General features: G+C 43.1%; 1 protein-coding gene across 5 annotated transcripts in view; it reads left to right on the plus strand.

Moving 5' to 3' along the window:
* The window catches only part of LOC146510847 (phospholipid phosphatase-related protein type 5-like), a 112,581-nt gene that overhangs the window by 19,114 nt on the left and 71,751 nt on the right, over positions 1-21,716 (plus strand). For all 5 annotated transcript variants that reach the window (XR_014876076.1, XM_085172698.1, XM_085172701.1 and 2 more), the window contains one exon: positions 10,483-10,615. Coding sequence is in view for 4 of the 5 variants with exons in the window: in XM_085172698.1 (XP_085028824.1) it covers positions 10,483-10,615 (133 nt within the window). In the remaining variant the exon portion in view is untranslated. The remainder of the gene's footprint in view (positions 1-10,482; positions 10,616-21,716) is intronic.

A 21,716-nucleotide genomic window follows, 5' to 3' on the forward strand; every position in this document is an offset into this window, starting at 1 on the left:
TTTCCAACATGTATAAACATGCAGTTAATTTGCACTAATGTAATGTCTTTGATATGCTGCTTAGTGATGCTGGTAGCTCTCAGACTGCAGCTAGTTGGAACACAATGAGAATCAATTAGATAATTGATCAGGAATCGGAATCACTAAATTCTCAGCTGCTATGTAAAGTGAAACGATAACCATAACAGCTGATCCATTGATCTGTCTTTGCTAAGAAGAGAAGGAAATAATAAACAAAACAAGATGTTTGAGCTTGTCAAAAAGAGGAGAGACAGAGAAGCAAAAAACTGGCATGAAAAGCACAGACAGTGGCTGCAGTCGTTGTTTTCAACACTTGGTTTCACTTCAGCTCTCTTCACTTGTACTAAAGCAGAACGTCCATCGCTGCACTGGAGCACACAATGAACGCACCAGCAGTGCTCGACCATACACCCCACTCAACACGATATCCAGTGTTGTCTTTAATCTTGAAAGGGTGACTTTGACCCATCTAAGGCAGCAAGAGGTGGCGATCTCCTCCAGGTGGGGCAGGGGGCAGCTATTTTTTATTTTTTTGGCTAGCTAAACTTCCTGCAAGGCTATGATGCAGTATGTGAGTACACTCTCAATGGTTGTTCTGTAGAACGCCACCAGTAGCTTCTGCTTCTGGACCCTGAGAAAGTGTGAGGGGGGAGTGAGTTGGGGGGGCGAGTTTTACACGCTGTGGTCCGTTTAAAAGAATTTCACTCGCTGGGCCCACGTCCTCATTTTAGGTTTGACAGCGTTTTAGTAGGTAAAGGTGATGCTTGGACATGAACTGAGCTGCGGTTTGGGGACTGGCGATGGCTCCTGGGCCTGGCAGATCTCCATGTACTAAATAGAAATGAAGAAGTTAAAGAATTGAGAACAAGGAGGGAGGGTGGGGCACGTGAACGAGAATGTACAGCTTGCAGAACTGGGGGAACCTATGTAGATGACAACCGGAAGGAGCGTGTTTGGAGGTGTGGTCCTGCACCTGAAATTCCGATACATAATCTGCAAGTCTTTAATCCAGGTACAGGCTGAATGTATCAGGTCCAGCACTCTCTGCACTACGATGTCCGGCATACTGAATGCTTACCTGTAACCTATTTACCTGGGTGTTCCAGGAGGGTCAGCGTGGTATGAAGAGTGATGGCAATAGCATCCGCAGTGGAAGGGTTGCTCCTGTAGGGGGTTGAATTGTGCTGTGACATATCCAGAGTTCCCAGTGTTAAAGGCAGATCTGTAGAGACTGTGACTTGGAAAGTAAAGTGATTTGTTAGTTGTTATTTTCAGTTGTCCCAGCACAGAGTGCTGGCATTCATCTCCATGAAGCCATGCCAGTGAGTTTGCATAGAGGTGTAAGGAACAAACAAGATGTTTTTCCAACACTGATGCTCGTCACAGATCTGGTTAACACTGCTATGTTTGGTGTTGCACAGTCTGGCTTTTAGACAGATTTGCTCTGATGCTCACTGGGCTTAGCCAGAAAGGCCCTTGCTCTGCATATCAGCCCAGAGGTGGTGCAGCTGGTTTTATGCTGCACACAGACCCTCAGCTTCCTGTTAATATTACAGACAGGTCGGAATAGTTATTAATAGTTTTTTTGTATATGTTATTTTATGCCACACAACATGACATTTACAGCCTACGGTAGTTTGCAACAGCCATTTCTTTTGCATCCATTCCCTTCTTCTTATCCCTGTTGGCGGGAGGGGGATGAAGCAGACCCCCTGGACAGGTCGCCAGTCTGTCGCAGGACTAACACATAGAGACAGACAACCGTTCGGACTCACAGTCACACCATGTACCTTTGTACCATCAAGCTATTCATTGGACTCGAACCACTTGAATAGCAAAAAAACCAGAAAAATGAGGGTGTTGTAAAACGTTTGACAGGTGGTGTACCTGTCGGACTGAAAACACTGAATTTTAAGATTTTGACATATCAAACACGGTTGTTTGATATGTTGCAGGCACTTCCAGTTTCATAATGGGGAAAGGCTCTCCTTCTGTTTCTGCACTGGTCCCATGTGCTGCTGTTTGGGTTGAAGATGCAAACTCATCATAGTTTAAAGATTCAATATTCAATCTTAAAGGTTGATTTTAATTTTAATTTCATTCATACAAGTTTTATGCTACTCTTCATGTTGTGCTTGTCCCCACAGAAATATAAATGACTGAATAAGTAAGTAACCATGCTGCGGTTGTGGTGTGTTTTAGTTTATTAAAAAGGTTCACAGACCTCTGAGCAGCCATAACAATCACTTTCATAATTCATCTTACAAAGGAACAAAAAGGAAAACACTGTTGCTTATGTTGGAGAGAAAACAGATGTGTCATTGTTAGGAGACTTGGTTTGGTTGAAGCGACATCTGCTTTGGAACTTCTTTCTTCAATACATGAATCTGAGCACATAACTTGCTCTTTGGCTCTCGGAGGAGGCGGACGCACTCTCCTCTCCCTTATCTTCCCTGCTTATGTCCTTGTCTAGTCTCGTGTTTTTTGTATTACTTTCCCTGGAACAGTCTCTCACAGTCTGTCTAAAACCTAAAGAGAATTATGGATTTGATCAACTGGTCTCTGAATGCTATTGACACTCTTTTCTCAACGAGAAGTCGAGTGCCCTGGAGGGACTTTCCCTGCCAGATACACAATGGACGGGTGGCAGAACTGGAGGGTCGTGTGCCTGGCGGGACTGTCGATCGAGGACGCTGAAAATATCTACCTATTCGGAACCATGATAACAGGGTTCTTGCTGATCGGAGCTGGCTTGGCCCTGGCTTATCGGAGAATTAAGAAAGCGGAACCGGCTGTTCAAACCCCCCCAAGGCTGCCCGCTGGGATTGAAGCGATGGGACGAGGCGCGACTTCTCAGAACGGGCTCGAAAGCAGAATGGTTAAGACCTTGGAGACGCTTACAGCTGCCGTAAATACTCAGAATAACACCTCTGAACATATATTGGGATACATCAAGGAGAGGCCTGCTCAAAATAACACCCTTGAGCGAAAGTTGGATTGCGTCGCAGAACAGCTCACTGCAGTTGTGAGTTCTCAGAATCGGCTGTTTGGGCAAAAGAATGAAAACACCAGCAAGTTTGATACCATCACGGGGAAGCTCGCGGTTCGCCAACGGGAGATTGAGAGACCAGTGTCGGAGTGTTAAGAACAGCTTTGAAATTTTCATGAGTTGTTGCAAAAGAAAAATTACCATCATAATCCGGAGACCCCTTCGGCGCCAGCTGTGGGCTCAAGGCCGGCGCTGAACAACAACCTCCTGATAACGATTGTGTTGAGTCTGTTCTTCCCATTCCCTACAAGGCCACCTGGGTTGACTGGAAGACTGTTTACTTAGCCCGGCAGGGCGAAGGACACTGTCTCAGCTGAACTATGGACACGCACACACATACATATACTGATACTGATAAGCACTCACCGACGCATCACCCTCCCTATCCAACGCCACCTCCAACGCCACCTCCCCTCTGATGTGGACATCGGGTCAGTTGGAGGCGCAGTCGAAGATTGCAGCGGTCCCAGATCAGATGTACACACTGGAACTCTTCCCCATGTTGCTGTCTGTGTTTATTGTGCTATGGTGTGTTGATATCTGTGCATTCCTGTATTATCCTTTTGTGTTACACATTTCGATGTTTTTTTTCCTCGCTACCTAGCCTGACCTGTCTCCCCAATGTGATGTTTGTGTATTGTATGTACGGTCGGCAAGGTCTGTCATCTCGGTTGTGGGCAAAAGACCTGCAACTGACAAATAAAGGCTATCTCATCATCTCAACTTAGTTTGATGCCAATATTTAGACCTCACTCACCTTTTTTCACTCATCACTCTGCATTTAATCATTAGTTATTATTTGTCTCTAGCCATCTTACTCTGTGTTCTGTTTTCTGTTAAAAGGAAACTCTTTGAATGCACAACCTTACATATGAAAACACTCCCTGCCCCTGATCAGCACAGCCATCATCATTCTGAACCACACAGGCGTTTCTAAATCCCTGCATGCTTCTATGCTTAAAATATGTCTCTCTGAGTCTTAAGAGAGGGTTCTGCAACCTTTTCTAGCAAGATGAGCATCAACAGCTCTTCATGCCATGAGTACTGCATCATGCCCCGTGGTGGCCAGTCATTGATGGGGCTGCTTGTTTTGGGCCACTGCTCATAGCCTCATTTTAAATGACTGCTGTGTACAAATGCATGCCACACAGACGAGAGGCTTCAGTGTCTAAAAATGTCCTGGGAATCTCTTGGTGTCAGCATGCTCAAATCTTCTTCTATTTACTAGCTCGGTCTCACTGTTCTGGTAAAATGGATTGCCACTGCAAACCCAATTATTGGCTTGAGAATGGAGACATATTGAGACGCTGGTTCAGTGTAAGTGGATTCTGTCTTACTGATGAACAGAGCTCAGTGCTTTGATATAGACTGGTGTGAAATTAAATAAGCAAGATTCAAAGAGAAGAGACTGAAAGAGGTGAGCAAGTTCATCCCTGACTGAGGAGCTGCTGAGGTCACCCTGGCCTTGTCAACATGACTTAACCAATGGCGTATAGCTCTACAGTGAGGAGGATAAGGACAGAGAGAGGGCAGAGAGGTGGTTAAGGGACGAAACAAGTAGCACATTGTCACTGTGGACCTGTCAGCTTGTGTTACAGCCAATGAGAAAGTGGGACAAAGTGCTGCTCAGGCTTTTTGGAAATCAGGCAGCCCCTTAGCCATTTCTTGCCATTCTCAATGATGATCACAGGCAATACACTGTGGCTGCTAAAGGGTCTGGCTAACCCTAGCATACAAGACTTTTAATAATAACCCCTGAAGTGGTAACTTACGGTAATAACATGTCCGTGATCAACAATCTGAAGACCACGAAAATGTGTCTGTTAGAAAAAGATGTCCTTGATGCCTCGCGTGGATAAGGAACAGAATATGGCACACTGAAATGGCGTTATGTCCCACAGTTCTCCTATCTCTTGTTCTGAACATCCAATATCATTAAAATTTGGTTTTGTTTATAAACCTGGGGGCAAAAATGAAAGCTGTGAAACAACGTAGAGGATATTTCTGTCTGTCTGACAAACAGACCAGCTCCCAGTTTTACAAGATACTGAGCTATAGGCAAGCTAGAGAGTACATAGACCTTTTTTCATTTCTAACATTTAAAAAATAAATAATCTGATCCTTACCAGGTAAATGTAGTCAAATAAAACCAAGTGAAATTATTTATTTAACTAAATGTAAGGAATTCTGGCCCACTGTTTTTCCACAAATGCTTCAGTTTCGTGACGTTTGTGGTCATTCCTTTATGCACAGCTCTCTTGAGGTCCTACCACAGCATCTCAAGGTCTGGACATTGACTGGACCTCTGACTCTAGAGTTTGGTATATATAAGAGTTTGTGGTTGACTCAGTGAATGTGGAGTACCCAGGTGACCAGCATCTCCACTCGTCTCATCTGTTCAGAGAACTTTGTTCCAAAAGTCTTGTTTGTTCAGCTTCCCACCTCCAAACATATTTCCTCAGTGTCTTTCTAACTGTACTGTCATGAACTTTAATATTTAATGTGCTAATTACAGCCCACAGGGTCTGAGATGGAGCTCTTGGGATTTCGCAGTTTCTCTTAGCATTGCATGGTGAGCCGAGCTCAGGTGAATTTCTGGGACTTGAACCATCTTTAATTTTCCGACTTGTGAATGATATTTCTTACTGTAGATTATTCTAAGATAATACTGTAAACTATTTCATAACCTAGATAATTATGCACGGGCTACAAAAATGATGTAGTGGAAATATGATATTGTAGCAGCTCCGTGTGTAGCACAGTGAGAAGCTTGTTTGTGTTCTTTGCTGATGTTCTAATGAGGTTTGATTCCTTCTTAAAGTGTGCTTGTAGCCATAAAGCAAAGTGACCCACCCACGATGCAGCAGTGTGGCCATGTATGCAGAATACATTTAACATAAAGCATGAAATAAACTCTAAGGTCTGTCGCAGTCGTGTAAGAACCGTGTTGTAGTCCTGACAGCACATGTATGTGGGGGACATAAGAACAGAGATGTGCTGAGCATGTGGAGCCTACTCCTCCATGTCTTTTGTTGTTCCTCATAATAAAATGAGTGAAACCATGGCAACAGCACAAGTTTCTCCCATAATAAAAACAGCAGATTATCCTTTGTCCCTTTTTTACTTGTCACACTGCTTTACTGTGACATTTGCAGCCTCGCAATGGCACCTGATGATATCTGAGACGGCAGTAGTTATTATTACTTATTTTAATTCTAAAAATGCAAAAATAAATGGATGGAACGTCACCACATTTCTCCCCGGGTACTCCCGCTTCCTCCAACAGTCCAAAGACATGCAGTTTGTGGGGATAGGTTGACTGATCTAAATTGCCCAATGGTTGTTTGTGTCTGTGTGTTGGCCCTGCGACAGGCTGGCGACCTGTCCAGGGTCTACCCTGCCTCTCACCCTATGACAGCTGGCGTAGGCTCCAGCGCCCTCCCGACCCTGAAGCAGGGAGAAGCAGAAGCGAATGGATGGATATATATATATATATATATATATATATATATATATATATATTAGTGCTGTTAGCGTTAATCTTGTTAAAATGACGTTAATGCCATAACCGCATTAACGCGGCAAATCTCGGTTAGCGAGTTAGCGCAGATCGCCCCGTGCTGGGGCTACACACGTTAACGAGCTAACCGTGCTAACGAGTTTACGCCGTGCAGCCACGCGCTGCTATATATATATTTATATTTGTTAATTTGAGTTTATTACAGTTTAGGTTTTAGTTTAGTTTCCCCAGCTTGCCTTGTTTCAACCATCTTTAGCACAGTGGCTGAAATGTTTATGCTTTTCTTTCTATTCACTTTTTATGTGTTTACGTATGCAAGAGAGCGTATAAGTAACTTTTGATTTTAGGATCACAAATAGTTCTTTCAGATTATATTTGACTATTTAGCATTTGTACATGTATATTTCATCATCTCTGTCCTTATTGTGTCTTTCTTCATGCCTTCTCCTCCACTACTCTTCCTCCTCTCTCATTTCCACCTCATTGTCTTCCTCTTGAAGCTTTATCTTCTGAACCGAAGTCAGGAGATGAGGCTCTAAAAATAGTATCATTACTACAATGTACTGGCTTGTTGAAGACACCTTGAGGTTTTAATTACTAACTATACTGGTGTGGTTAAAGGTTTCCATACAGTCACAATGGGCATGAATGTCATGGTGATTTGAGGCTTTTAATGGTTTCTTTGAGCTCTTCTCTTTCCAGGTAAACACTTTTTATTGTAAGTTATAAAAACAGGAAAGATTGGTCAAAAACTTGGGGGAGAACTTTCGGTCTAGCAGAGTCAACATCAAAGTTTTGTACCTTCCGGTGCCAACAACAGTCCAGGCAGATCATCCCCCTCAAATTCCTCAGAGAGGGGGAATTCTCCCTGCTGTTAGTGTCTGAGTGAAACGGTCTATTCTACAAGACATATATGTGTACAATAAAGGATAAAACAGTGACTTTTAGCCAGCATAGTTTGATCCTCATCATCCTCTGTTTGAAAAACAGGCTTTAAAGTTGTCAGTGCAGCATATACGTGTTACTGAGCCCAGTGCAGGCCCTGCATTCTTTTACTGATGTTACGACTACCACGGTGTGCAGTGTATTTCATCCCAGTACATCCCGACCAGTGTCACCATGGAAATACAGCTCCTCATATCAATGATGAGTAGCTGACGTGGTCATCAGTTCCACTCCACCTGGTGCCAGTCGTGTTGGTGTTGAGTTTTATTTGGTTATATTTTATCAGTTGTCTAATGTAAGAGATCTATTGTGTGGACTCTTTCAGTGGCTCCAGAGTGCGATGCTTTACATTCAGCTAATAAGTGAAAGCAGCCTGGTTTGATGCCTGGAGGAGACAAATACACTGCTTAGTTAACTGTCCCAACAGACTGGGAAATAAAGTATTTGCAGGGAAAAACTTGGACATATGAGAGAAAGTGAGTTATGGCTCTATGATTTATGACAGAAGAAGTAAGAAAGAATTGGCTCGGTTTGTCCCCAGTATACCTTTTTTGCTTTCTTCTGACCAGTGCTGGTGCTAGGTCCTCATCGGGGTCAGAGTTTCTCCAGGACCAGGTCACACTGACTACTTTGTCCTTTCACATATGTATCTATTGTTATTACGCTGCACACTCACTCACAGCATGGCTGTTATGTAATTTCTTCTTCGTCTTCTTCTGTTTTACTGGCAGTTGGCAACCCATTTACCGTAATTGTCGGGCTATAAGCCGCTACTTTTTGCACAAGCTTTGAACCCTGCGGCTTTTAGTCAGGTGGCTTTTCTATGGATTGTCCATGATTTTTGTCATATTGTAAGACGATTTGTTTTGTTTGTTCCGCTGTTGTACGGCACTACGTTGCCTGGCGGAAGGGTATGTGATCAGACACACAGTATCGGGGTTCAAGAGTGGTATGTTGGTCACATGTCCATCCGCCAGGCAACGTAGTGCCGTACAAGTAGCGTGAAAAATCCAAATCTATTTTTCTGGTGTGCTGTAGGTTATTGTTATGTACTACATTTGTTACTCGTTTATGAAGCACAGTACATGTTTCGTACTTGTAATTACTGCTACTTGTACATATACCTAAAAAGTTATGCAAATATGAACCCATAACTTGTTTTTCAAAGTATTAATAAAAGGGGTGTGTCTCCAAACAGCCATCTCTTTGCTGACAATTCCCTTTGTGCATATTCTCTTACTTATGATAAGTCAACATTGAAACACCTGCGGCTTTTAGTCAGGTGCGGCTAATGTACGTACAAAACAGGATTTTCCCCTGATTTTAGCTTGTGCAGCTAATATTCAGGTGCGCTTTGTAGTCCGGGAAATACGGTAATTAGAGCAGGTAGTTGTACTGCCCTCTAGTGGAAGAGAATGTAATTGTTCTGCCCGATACCCACACCGATCGCTTAGATTACTAATCAGGTGGAACCAGATACTCTTCCACGGCACACCTGATCATTTCTCACAGCACACCTTATGTGCCGCGGTGCAGTGGTTGGGAAACACTGCTTTAGCTGAAGAGGAGCGACTGCGTCAACCACCGTGCCTGTTTTTACTGGTCGCCTTGGGTTTCTATCACTTTTCACTGGCTCCCTAAGCCACAGTCGTTTTTGTTATGTTCTCTAGTGGCATGGTCTTTCATATTTTTCTCCTCATGAAGAGAAATCCCACATCCAGACCCAAACATGAGTGTGTCTGCTAACAGGAACTGTGTGTTTAATAAAGTGTGATATTACTCGGTGCCACACACATGTCAGTGATTCAGGGTGTTACATAGAGGTGGGAATCACCATACATCCCACGATACGATATTATTGCAATTTTTAAAAATATTTTGCGATATTCAGATTCTGTACATAAAGGTAAACTTTATCAATATTCATTTTCTCTAATATCAAAGTCTCACACTCAGTCTTTCTCTCATTTCAGTTTGATTGTTGACAAACTGAACGGTTTGTATTACAGTCTAGTCCAACTTAACTGAATCAACCATCTGGTACAATTATAGCTATTCTGAACTATGCAGTTTATGAAAACTATGCAGCCCCTTCAGCAACTGAAGAATTTGAAAGTAAATTAAAACAAAATATAATTTTACATTAAATAAAAAAGTTTTAAACGTAATTAAAATAAAACATGTCTTAAATTAAAATAAGTAAACTGTCATGTTTATTGCTGCCAAAAACAAGTTAAACACATTTGGACAGTGAAGGAATGTCAGGATTCTTGCTCAGAAAAAGGATCAACATGCTCTGAAGTCAGAGCACAAAAACCTTTTTGTAACAAAATATCGATTTCTGCTGTCCCTGTATCCATACATTATTAGCAAACAAAATATCACCATGCTACACAGTATCCATTTTCCCCCCACCCCTAGTGTTACAATGTTACACTGTTCTTTCATTCCACAAACACACACGGGCTTCTTTTGCATCAGTTACACATTCACCATTCTGCTGCTCACCTGCATCAGTGTCTGAAAATAATAACAAATGCAGTATATTTATAATTAATTTTAATGTTGCATTGAAGCTGCCTGACGTAAACAGCTGTTTAGAAAAATGACTTGTTTGAAAAGTTTCCATCCATCCCTGATTTAGACGTTTGCTCCAGCTTTTCAGACCTTCTTTCTTTCCTTTCTTTGGCTAATAGTCAACTTCAGAGAGCATCAGAGTTGTGTAGAAAGTGGGCTAGGTCCTGTTTTCAAAAGCATACATATTTGCACATAGACAGGCTTGAGTCCTTTTGTGTATTCAGCAGCTGGAGCCCACTGAGAGAGCACTGGTACGAATGACTGACAAAATAACACCACCCACACTAGCAGCACCCACTCACAGGTAAAGTGCTGCTCCTTTCAGTAATCTGTTTTCTTTGTTTGTGTATGTGGCTGCTATCTCTCCTAGATCACAGTGACAGAGACTGTGCTGTTTCTGGTCCAGTACACGTCCAAGGAGTTTGACCGTTTAGAGAAGACGGTGGCCACCGGAGACTGCTGTTACCTCAACCCGCTGGTACGCAGGACTTTCCGCTTCCTCGGTAAGTTTGTGTGTATGCTTGTTTCTGTTACTTCACCTGTCAAAGCTGAATGTTTTTCTATAAGTCTGTGAGAAAACTGCCCACATGTGACATTCACATAATAAACTAGTTGAGTTTGTTGATCAGGTCCTTTGATCACTTTTTCCCACTAAATTGAAGAACTAAGATCGACTACAGGAACAGCACTGATGTTTTGGACGCTAGAAACAACTTTTCTTTCACTCAAGCTGAACTAATTGTCTCAGTAAAGCTCCACCTGTTTGCTCTTTGCATTGTGTAACTGTGCCAGCGTCATCATTGCTGCTGCTGTTGGGTTATCAGTGTTTCTGATTAAAACTGGATACGTTTGTGTTGCAGGTCTGTTTTTATGTGGGTGCGTTTGCATTTCCACAGTGACAGTGGTGCTCTACAGAGCTGTGCCTTAAACGAAGCATCGAAGCAAACAATTTCTGTCCAGAATTCTTTGTAATTGAATTACTCAAAATACTTGATGCAGCCCTATAAAGAATTAAGCTTATTTTTATTTAATAAAAACACAATTGTCAGAGGAACAACGCAGGAAGTGGAATATTTTGATATGCAAGGAAGTCACCTTGTTTTGTTCCTACTTGTGATGAGTTTCTGGACCTTGAGGGAACAGAGAGGGAACACACACATGTAAAGGAAGCTCTTAAAACATGTGCTTATCCCAACTGGGCTTTCATTAGGTCAGCAAAGATGCAAGAAAAGAAGATCAGACACCAGCGAGGGAGGAACAGAAAGACAGACGCAACAACATTGTCATCCCCTATGTAGCTGGTGTATCAGAGAAACTCAGGAGAGTCTTCTCCAAGCACGACATCCCAGTTTACTTCAGACCCAGCAACACACTCACACACAAACTGGTTCATCACAAAGACAAAACTTCGGGGGGGGGGGGGGGGGGGCACTCCTATAGGGCTTAAAAGCTGGGACTCTCCACCATTTGACCTTCGAACTGAAGAAGCTTTTTGGATGAAACTTCTTCAAGGAAATTTAAAGAAGTCAAGACGCTTTCTTTCCTTAGATTGTGATGTTCAGTTAAAGCATACTAACGCTAAATCGTTATGAAATAGCATTTGATATTGGTATTGTAACTGTTTTAATGTGTTTAGAAGCTCATTGATTACTAACTGAACAAAAGTGCAGGTGTTTATTCTGTTTATTGCTCAGTTTGAGTGAAGTGGCCATAAGTTTTAGGCCTCACAGCACCCGAACCTTGAAACAGATCTGCAACGAATACTATGATTCAAGTTTCCTTCTTTTCCAAATAAATATCTGATGAGGAACACGTTTTGTGTGAGTTACAGTTGTGGTGGTCCTTAATAATCTAATTAGAGGGTATTAGTATACATATAGTAGTAGTAAAATGAACCCAGGCCCAGTATCACTGTACTATACACTCTAGCTTTTACCATAGCTACGTGGGACCTGGTTTACATGTGCATCAGTGAATCGATGTCTTGTTCAGCCTTGTTCTTGTTGCATAAAGCTTGATGTCATCTATGTAGAGAAGGTGGCTGACAATTCCTCCCCTCCGTAGTCGATATCTGTAGCCAGTCATATCGTGGAGAAAAATAGCAGTGGGGACAGAGCATCTCCTTGGTAGATCCTGCACTGTTATAAGCTTGAAGTTGGCCTCCAGGTTTGTTAGCCACATCCCCATTGAGTTCCTGATTATCTTTAATAGTTCTAGGCGTTCCAGGATCCAGGGGTGGGGCATAGAGTCATAGGCTTTCTTGTCCGGGTAGTGCACAAGTTGGTAAGTCTGGTCTGTCTACCAGTAGCTGGTGTTTCACTCCTTTGGTATTCTTGCCAATTCAAAGTCAAAGTCAGCTTTATTTTCAAAAACCATATGTGAAGATCACACACAGGGATTTGGCATTGCAGTACTCCCACGGCCTTCAGTGTTACACTAAAATAACATAAAAAAGATAAAAATCTTACAAACACAACAGAGTCCAACACAATCCGAGTTTTTTGGGCAAGAGTTTGTGTGGAAGTGGGTTGGGGGAATCAGTGAAAAGTGATGGTGGGGTTCAGAGTTTTGTATGTCTCAGGGAGAGGAGCTTCAGAGGGAAAAGGTCTGGAGTTTGTGTGTGTGAGAGTCGAGCAGGAAGAACATTTCAGCATCCTGACAGCCTGATGGACGAAGCTATCTCTCATTCTGCTGGTTCTAGCCCTCCAGTCTGTTGGATGAGTGGAGTCACCTGTAATGCTTTTCCAGTGAGGCTTCTGCAGTAGCTGTTGTGGAGGGAGAGAAAACAAACACTCACAATCCTCTCCACTGCTCTCACTGGTCGTTGTAGCTTTTTCCGGCAGGGCCCAGTGCCAGAGCCATACCACACAGTGATGCAGCTGGTGAGGATACTCTCAACGGTGCCTCTGTAGAAGGTGCTCATAATCAATCAATATCAATCAATATTTTATTTATATAGCACATTTAAAAAGGACAGTGTCCATCAGAGTGCTTCAAACTAGGTAGCAAAGCAGATTACAACAAAGGCAACAAAAACAGTTAAAAATAATTCAAACCAGTTACAGTTACAGTGACAGCACAACTGCAGACTGGCAGGAAGTCCAAACTAATTCAAAAGCTGGAACAGGTGAGTTTTTAAGCGTGATTTAAATGATTGAATGGATTCTGACGTGCACACATCGATTGGAAGATTATTCCAGAGTTTAGGTGCAGCAAACGCTCGGTCCCTCCAGTCCTTCATCGGGGCCTGGTTGCAGTAAGATCAGTTGGTTAGAGGATCTGAGCGCTCTCTTGGGGCTATACACGTCGAGAAGGTCTGTTAGGTAACGAGTTATTTAACATGTTAAAAGTATACAGAAGGATTTTAAAAACGATACGGTATTTAACAGGGAGCCAGTGTAGATTGCCTAGAACTGGGGTGATGTGCTCATGCCTTCTGGTGCCAGTTAAGAGGCGTGCTGTGGCATTTTGAACTGAAAAACGCTGGAGGAGAGAGAATTGGAGGCCCATGTACAGAGAATTGCAATAGTCTAGTCTAGAAGTAATGAAGGCGTGGATAAGCTTTTCAAGGTCTTTATGTGGAATATAGCGCTTTGCCATGGAGATTTGACGTAGCTGGTAAAAACTCATTTTCACAACTGAGGCAACTTGTTTGTCTAACTTGAGTGAGCTGTCCAGGACCACTCCAAGATTTCTAAGAGAGAAGGCTGGCATAGGATCCCAGTGTATTAGTTAGCTGGTCCAGGGGAGTGGGACTGTCAAAAACAATAATTTCTGTTTCATTTTCATTTAGAGTTAGAGAGTTTTGTAATGGCCAATCTTTAACTTCCCGCAGACAACTGAACAAAGGCACTAATGAGGACTGGACATCCTGATTCAGGGGGAAGTAGATTTGGATGTCGTCGGCATAGCAGTGAAACAAGATATTATGCTTTTTGAAAAGAAGTCCCAAGGGCAGCATGTATAAAGAAAATAACGTAGGAGATAGCACCGATCCCTGAGGCACACCACAACGGAAAGGGGCAGAAGAGGAGGAGGATTTCCCCATTGTGACAGAGACAGACCTCTTGGATAAGTATGATTTAAACCATGAAAGGACATTACCTTTAAGTCCAACGACATGTTCTAGCCTTGCCAGGAGAATATTGTGATCAACCGTAGGGCTGTGCGATATGACCAAAATCTCATATCCCGATATAAGACATCTATCGTCCCGATAACGATATAAATCACAAAAATGTAACATTTTTTGTAAATTCTGTGAATCTCGGGCAGATTGACTTGCATGAAGTGTTTCCAGCTGGGCGTCATGTACCTGGAGTCGAGTGTTTTAACTGATGGATGAAACGATACATTTTTAGACATAAGTTGTAACGGCGCCGTTTTCTTTGTGAGTGTTTATTACACAGCGTGCTGCGGGGAAAAGCCTGTTCTAACGTTTGAGTCTAAGGTTTATTTTTTAGCACCTGATGGCTCTTTTTTTGCTTCTCATCCATAAATACTCTCCATACTCTTTCATGGGATTTAGTTTATTTTGAAAAGTCTCAACAGGATTTTGAGCTTTATTGTGAAAGGTATGCAAAACAAACAAGCAGACGGCGGAGCCACGCCATTGTTTTACCGTCTTGGTTGCTAACGACAACGCGTAAAACAGTCGCTTGTCCAGCCGTAGTGTGGTTATATAAAATATAAGCCAAAGAGAGAACTTTAAGAAATTAATATAGCCACTACAGTGACCATCAAAACGATGAAAAAATATTGCCGTAAACAGGTTATTTTGCGACACCATGAAACAAACGATAACGTAAAATGAAACGATAGATGTTTTTATATCGTCAGCTGATATATATCGTTATATCAAACAGCCCTAATTAGGGATGGGTACCGGTATCCGGTGCTGTTCTGACATAAACGGTAGTAACCAGACCGAAAAGCAGCGCACATGTCGGTGCTTTATTTCAGTGCTTTTTTTTTCCTGAGCTGTGATACACTTTAGATTCTAGCCAATCATTTTACGTTTCCGAGGATAGTAGGCGGGTCCAGGTATGTACGTTCTTTTAGAGCAGAGCTACAGATTAAAAACGCCCAAGGCGAAGCGGTCAAAGTCTGGCTGTACTTCACAGCAAAAGATGCAAACTCAGCAGCTGCAACAAGTGCTTTAAGCTGATACTGTGATACTGTCAAAGGAGGTAACACCTCAAATCTGATGAAACACCTGCCGCCGCATAGCGTTTTTTTTAAAGCCGAGAAATGCGCCGTATTTGATAGCTTGCTGCGAGACCTCACACCGAGCACATCTACTGCGGGTGTGGTGCCTGTTATCGACCCGGAGTTAGCAACATCCCCCAAAAACCCGAAGAGGAGAGTCCTGGCCCCTAGCCCTGCCAGTGTAGCAGAAATGATGAGGATGATGATGCAGCAGCAGCCGTTCTTCTCTGCGTGAGTAGCTTCATGTTGTTCGTGTGTAATTTACGTTGAGTAGGCTAACCACGTTATTACATTAATGCATGTAAGGTGAACTAGCAAACACCATCATAGCTACATGCAGCTGTCTTCTTGTTTGATGGCAGATACTCCCTTCACCCTGGACAAAAAGGCTAAAATGACCAAAGAAAAAGTGGAAAACAGTTAAACATGAGAGGTTTTTGGACAAAGTTTGTGTTTTTTCCATTGTTTAAGCTGCTTCCAGCCAAGAGTGATACCATATATGCCCCATAGCTGCAGAAAAAGCTAACATTGTTATCTTTTTTACAAAAAAACAGCTGAACATGAGAGGTTTTTGGACCAATTTTGTGTTCTCCATTCTTTAAGCACCGGTTTGAGCACCGTTTAAGCACCAGCACCGTTTCAAAAGTACCGGTTTGGTACTGGTATCGGATAAAACCTAAATGATACCCATCCCTAGCCCTAATCTACCGTATCGTTAAGCCTAATAAAACTAGGACCACTGAGCACCCTGAATCAGCAGTTAAAAGGAGGTCATTAAAAACTTTTTTCTTTTCTTTTCTTTTTTTTTTTTTGCCTGTCCCGTTTGGTTCTTTTGCCATCAGAATTATTGTCTAAAGGCGAAGAAAGATGCCCAACGGATTTATTTACCAAATAGACCATCCCAGCCTTGCCGTAATGGTCTATTTGATTCACCTTTTATTGTTTATTTTATTTATTTTTTATTTTCACTTGCTAGATATGGGAGAGACTCATTAAAAACTCTTAATAGCGCTGTCTCGGTGCTGTGGCGTGGTTTAAACCCAGATTGGAATTTCTCGCTGATTCCATTAGTCTCTAACAAGGTCAGCAACTGATGAAGGACTATTTTTTCCGAGATTTTCCAATAATGGCGGTTGAGGCTGTGATGCTGTGTTCTTTGACCAGGAGAGATCTTCTGAGATGTGCACACACAGGAACTTGGTGCTGCTTACCCTCTCCACAGCAGCACTGTTGATGGTTAGTGGGGTATGCAGAGTGTGAGTTCTCCTGAGGTCTGTGGTGATCTCCTTAGTCTTCTCCACATTCAGGGAAAGGTTGTTGTTGCTGCACCACTCAGCCAGATGGTTAACTTCACTCCTCTATGTCTCATCGTTGCTGCTGATGTGACACAGCTGTGTCATCTGCCAACTTGATGCAGCTGTGTGATGGTGTGCAGTTGAGAAGGGGGCTCAACATACATCGTTGGGAGCCCACGTATTCAGTGTTCTTGAGCTAAAGGTGTTGCTGCCGACCCGTACTATTTGCTGTCTTCCTGTCAGGAAATCCAGCAGCCAGTTACACAGCGAGGTGCTGAGCCCCACCAGATCCAGTTTGTTAATGAGTGGCTGGGGAATGATTGTGTTGAATGCTGAAGTCAATGAACAGCACTCTAACATATGAGTCAGATGTGTGAGGACTGAGTGAAGGCAGTTAAAATTACATCATTGATTTAGCGGTTTGACCTGTATGGACCGGCAGGAATGATTTCCTGTGCCGTTCAGTGGTGCATTTGGGTAAGTTCAGTCTCTCACTGAACAGCCTCCTGTGACAGGCCAGGATGTCATAGTGTGGGCGGGAGGTATTGTCCACCATTGAGCTTGCCTTGGACATCATAAGGGAGTCCATCCCCACAACATTGCTGGCTTTCCAGATCAGTTTATCGCGTTTGTTGTGACCATTGGCACCCTCGTCTCCTGGACTGGGGGTGTGCACTAGTCGCCCACATCTCCAGCACTCTTGCTCTGATGCTTGTGCTGCTCCGATGAGCTGAGCACAACTTCCATAGCTCTCATGACCTGAGAAACAACAGAGGAGAAAGGGTTAGAGAAGGGGTTAGAGAAGGGGTTAGTAGCCATTTCCAGTGGGAGGAAATGGCTAGAGCTCCATAACCACTGGCCGGGCTGGTGATGCCACCAGGTGCCTCGTCCTTTGGGCCAGGACTGGTCAGTTGGGCGCTGCTTGCCCCAGCTGCCCCCATGGTGGTTCCACCCAAGCTGCTTGAGGCTCGCCAGCCAGTGACAGTGAACTCACTCCACTGTTCTGACCGGGACAAACTGCTCCTGGACGACAGTGTTGAGCAGCTGAGCCTTACTTAGGGCTGCAGCTTCCTGGCCGTGGCTTCATGCAGTCGCCTCACTTAAGCGAAGGGCTGTCAGCAACCCCATCAAACTGTTCCAGAACCAGCACCAATGGTCTATCCAGTCTAGGATGGTCCATCTGCACAGCTGCCAGCTCAGACACCATCTGGGCCAGTGCCCCCATCAGCTACACAGGTTGGGGCTCTGCCTGGGTTTCAACACCACTGTAAAAAGAACCTGGCACGACCCATACATGGCTTCTTCCAAAACCTTTTTGCAATCTTCAGTGTCTCTCTGGCAGCTCGATTCCCATTGCACTCCTGTTAGCTGCCTCGATCAGCTGCTTTCTTAGACAGACACCAAGATCCCAAAATGAGCTGAAGATGTTCATTTGGACTGAGCAGCATGGGCAGAATAAGCAAAGAGGACATCAGGGGGACAGCTCAAAGTTAAAGAGGTTGAGATGGTTTGGAGATGTGCAGAGGAAGGATACTGAATGGTGGACGAAGGATGATGAAGATGGACCTGAAGGGCAGGAGGGGAAGACCTCAGAGGAGGTTTATGGATGTAGTGAAGGAGGACATACAGAGGGATGGCCACTAAAGGATGCAGCCAAAGAGAAGAAGAAGAAGAAGAGCCCATGCGATAATATCCAACTTTAATGCAATATTTTTCTCACACGTCACACAAAGGGGCTAAGGAGAAGATCAGAGTTACAGAGTCAGTGTGTAAGAATCATTCACCGCAGGTTGGCCTCTTCTCTCTGATGGTTAATTGAGAGACGGAGATAAGACTGAGGATTATTACATACTTCCTTAGGGATGAATGCACTTGAGGGCCTGGCTTTATCCTTGCATTTACACATTCAGCACACTATTCATGCTGCTCCTTAACATTAATAGTCCTCTCATTGCAGACTAAAGCTCCTTTTATCCCTTTATCTTATATTGGAATTGGTTGTCTTGCGTTAAACAGTGCCAGAGTGTATCAGAATAAGGCTCATGTCTTAGTGTTAATTGATGTCAGTTATAAAAGTGCTCCACAGTGACTTTATGCTAAAGTTGTCTTTTCCCAGCAACATGGAGAAGAAGGATGAAGAGCTTTAGCTGCAGAGGGTTTTTTTGCCACATTAAGAATCAACACCATCCCCGCTAGAAGAAGGACTTTAATGCAGATTCAGAATTACTTTGCCTTAAAACCGAGGCTCTGGCTCGAAGAGGAGAACTAACTGCCACAAAAACAATATTTTATCCAACAAAGGAAAAGCTGTTCTAAAAGCAAGAAGAAAGAACTTCATCGTTATGAAGCACACGTCATTAGCACAACGTAGAGGCTATAGAACGGAGATAGATAGCTTAACTAAAAGCCTCACTTTAACTCTGCTACAAGGTACAAAATTGTCTTAAGCAAATGGCAGCTCAATTATACAAATAAAACAAGACGAGGATAGTGCTTTGCCCTCTGAAAAACTACTAATCACTGCGCCTGGCAAAAGAAAAGGCTTGTCAGAGGAAGCAGCAAGGAACTCAACCAAAAGTAAAATAAGATCAAACATAAATCCATGGAGTGCTGAGAGGGTGAAAATACGACATGCTGTTATTTTGAATTAAGCCTATTTGGTTCCTTTCTCAGCTCAATCTCATAGTAAAATTTAGAACAGCTACACTTGTGAACAGCGAAAATTATAGCACAATCCTATTTCCAAAACAGTTGGAAAATGTAAATAAAAGATTTATTAAAAGATAAAAGATCTCATAAACTCACATCTTCATCAGAGGGCTTGATAGAACCAGAATCCCTAGAATAACTAGCACAATTCTTGAGTGGGTTGGAGGGAGAATATGTCTGTGAAGGTTCTCAGTCAGGTGGGAGAAGCACTCAAACTACTTTGGTGTTTCAGCCCTTATGTGACAATGTGATTCTTCATTTAGACTGACATGAACTACCACTTGCCACCAATACGAGACATCATCAGTTGTGTAACCCCGATTCATTGGGTGTTTCCTCTGTTTTTCGGCCGCAAACAACCATCTGCTATCTATGAAGGGAAAATGTACCATAGCAACATCCCAAAAAAGAAAAACAGGAACGAGGAAATGACAACAGTATGGTGGTTCACCCCCACTCTCGTCACAGGCACCTGACTCACCAGAGCCCAAACGCCAACACCTATGGTGGTGAGAGAATGCCCCATGAACTCAGAGACCCTAAGCAGCCGCAACAATGAACATCAAGATCAAGCCACAGTGCACCAGCATGTAGAATCACAAAATGTACAGGAAGGAGCCCACAGCTCATCAACCAAGGTCTAACAGAGAATAGATGGCTCATCCCAGACCCACCATAGCAACATAAAGACTGGAAGGAGCCTGCAGGAGCCGATGTACTGCAAAAAGACCCACAGAGGACACCTGCCAGCACAACCAGGGCGCTGAAGCACAACCCCAGTTGCATGGGCCCACCCAGCCACCCACCCCCACCACTCCTGCCAACCCCCGATGGAGCAGAAGGTGCCCACCCCAGACAGCCAGATGCAGGGACTAGGCATTGGGCCTGCCAGGAGGACCCCAGCACAAGGCAGAGATAAAGGGAAGAACCCCCATCCATCTCCTGCCCCATCACCTCCAAACGCCAGATTGAATTGAAATTGAAACATCTTTTACATGTGTTAGTGGTTGTAAAGGGCTGTGGAGTAGGACATTGTTGTCTTAACTGTGTTCTTTAGTTGTTGTTGTTAAACAGATTACTGGCTGATAGAACCTTACAGAGGTGTGATTTCAAGAGTTTTCACCAGGCCGTTAAGGCGCAGAAGATCAAAGGGTTTTTGAGGCAGTTATGGCGTTTAACTGAAGCGGTAATAAAGGGGAAGTCTGAAAGTTTCATTCCATCGATTGTGTGCTTCATTCTGGTGAATCCATCTTATGATATATTTTATTCGGTTAGCTAAATAGTAACACAGTCCAAGGACTGAAAACAATTTGATGGAATCATTAAGGAAAAATTATTAATTTGGAGTAAGTGAGTGATAATTTGGGCGAGGTAATTATACCTAGCTATTTGATAATGCCTGTGGTGAAGGAAAAGTCCAAATCTTGGTCTGCAGGAATCATTGAGTTCTTCATTATTGGAAGTATTATTAATAATTCATTTTGACCAATCAGATGTTTGTGAAAAATTTATAATGACATGAAATATGTCCTTTACTGAATTTGTTGGTTCTTGTAGATACAGTAATATATCATCAGCATATAAATGAATTTTGTGTTCTTATATAGAGGTTTGATTACCTTTGATATTGTGGAATGGCGAGTGGTTCTAAGAAACCTGCGAATTATTAGGGTGAGAGTGGGGATCCTTGTCTTGTCCCTCTCTCCACGCTTAAACATTGAGATTTGATCCCATTAGTGGTGACCTTGGCCTGTGATGGGGTATAGCGAGTGGTTATCTAATAATTAAAAATGCTGGGTACCCTTTAATATAGGTGACAGAGATCCTCTGGATTGTTCTGGGAAGATGATTCACTTGGGTATGAAACTTGTGGACTGTTGTTTTAGTTGAAGGAATTAGGTTTATTATAGGTCGTGTTCAAATTTACCTGCTCTGCCTCGGGGTGTCTAGAGGCAAGAATCAAGCGCACCCTGTGCTCAGCATGCAGAGTGGATATGCCTAAAGGAGCTGCAGTTTTGTGTGATTGAGTTGTGCCTTAATGAATCAGTAAGTGTTATTCCTTTGGCAAGTTAATTGGCATGATGTTGGTTGTAACTGTTCGTGCATGTTAAAATTATGTGTCTCAGCACATTGATACTATGTTGGTAAGATTATTTAGCACCAAGATAACAGCAGTGGCCATAATCTGTTCAATAATTACATCCAGTTGTATCAGGAATTAAGTTAAAGGACTTTTTTGCTGTTTAGTTTAACTGTTGCTAGCTTTGCCATATCCGTGCCTTACTATTAGCAACTTGAATGACATGCGCTATGAAGCAAATGTATGGTCTACAGTGACCCCTTATGGGCACTGGGAGATATTGCTGGTGTGTGCTGGTGGTGTTACACTTTG

Source organism: Neolamprologus multifasciatus, chromosome 9 (genome assembly GCF_963576455.1).
Source record: "Neolamprologus multifasciatus chromosome 9, fNeoMul1.2, whole genome shotgun sequence".
Lineage (NCBI taxonomy): Eukaryota > Metazoa > Chordata > Actinopteri > Cichliformes > Cichlidae > Neolamprologus > Neolamprologus multifasciatus.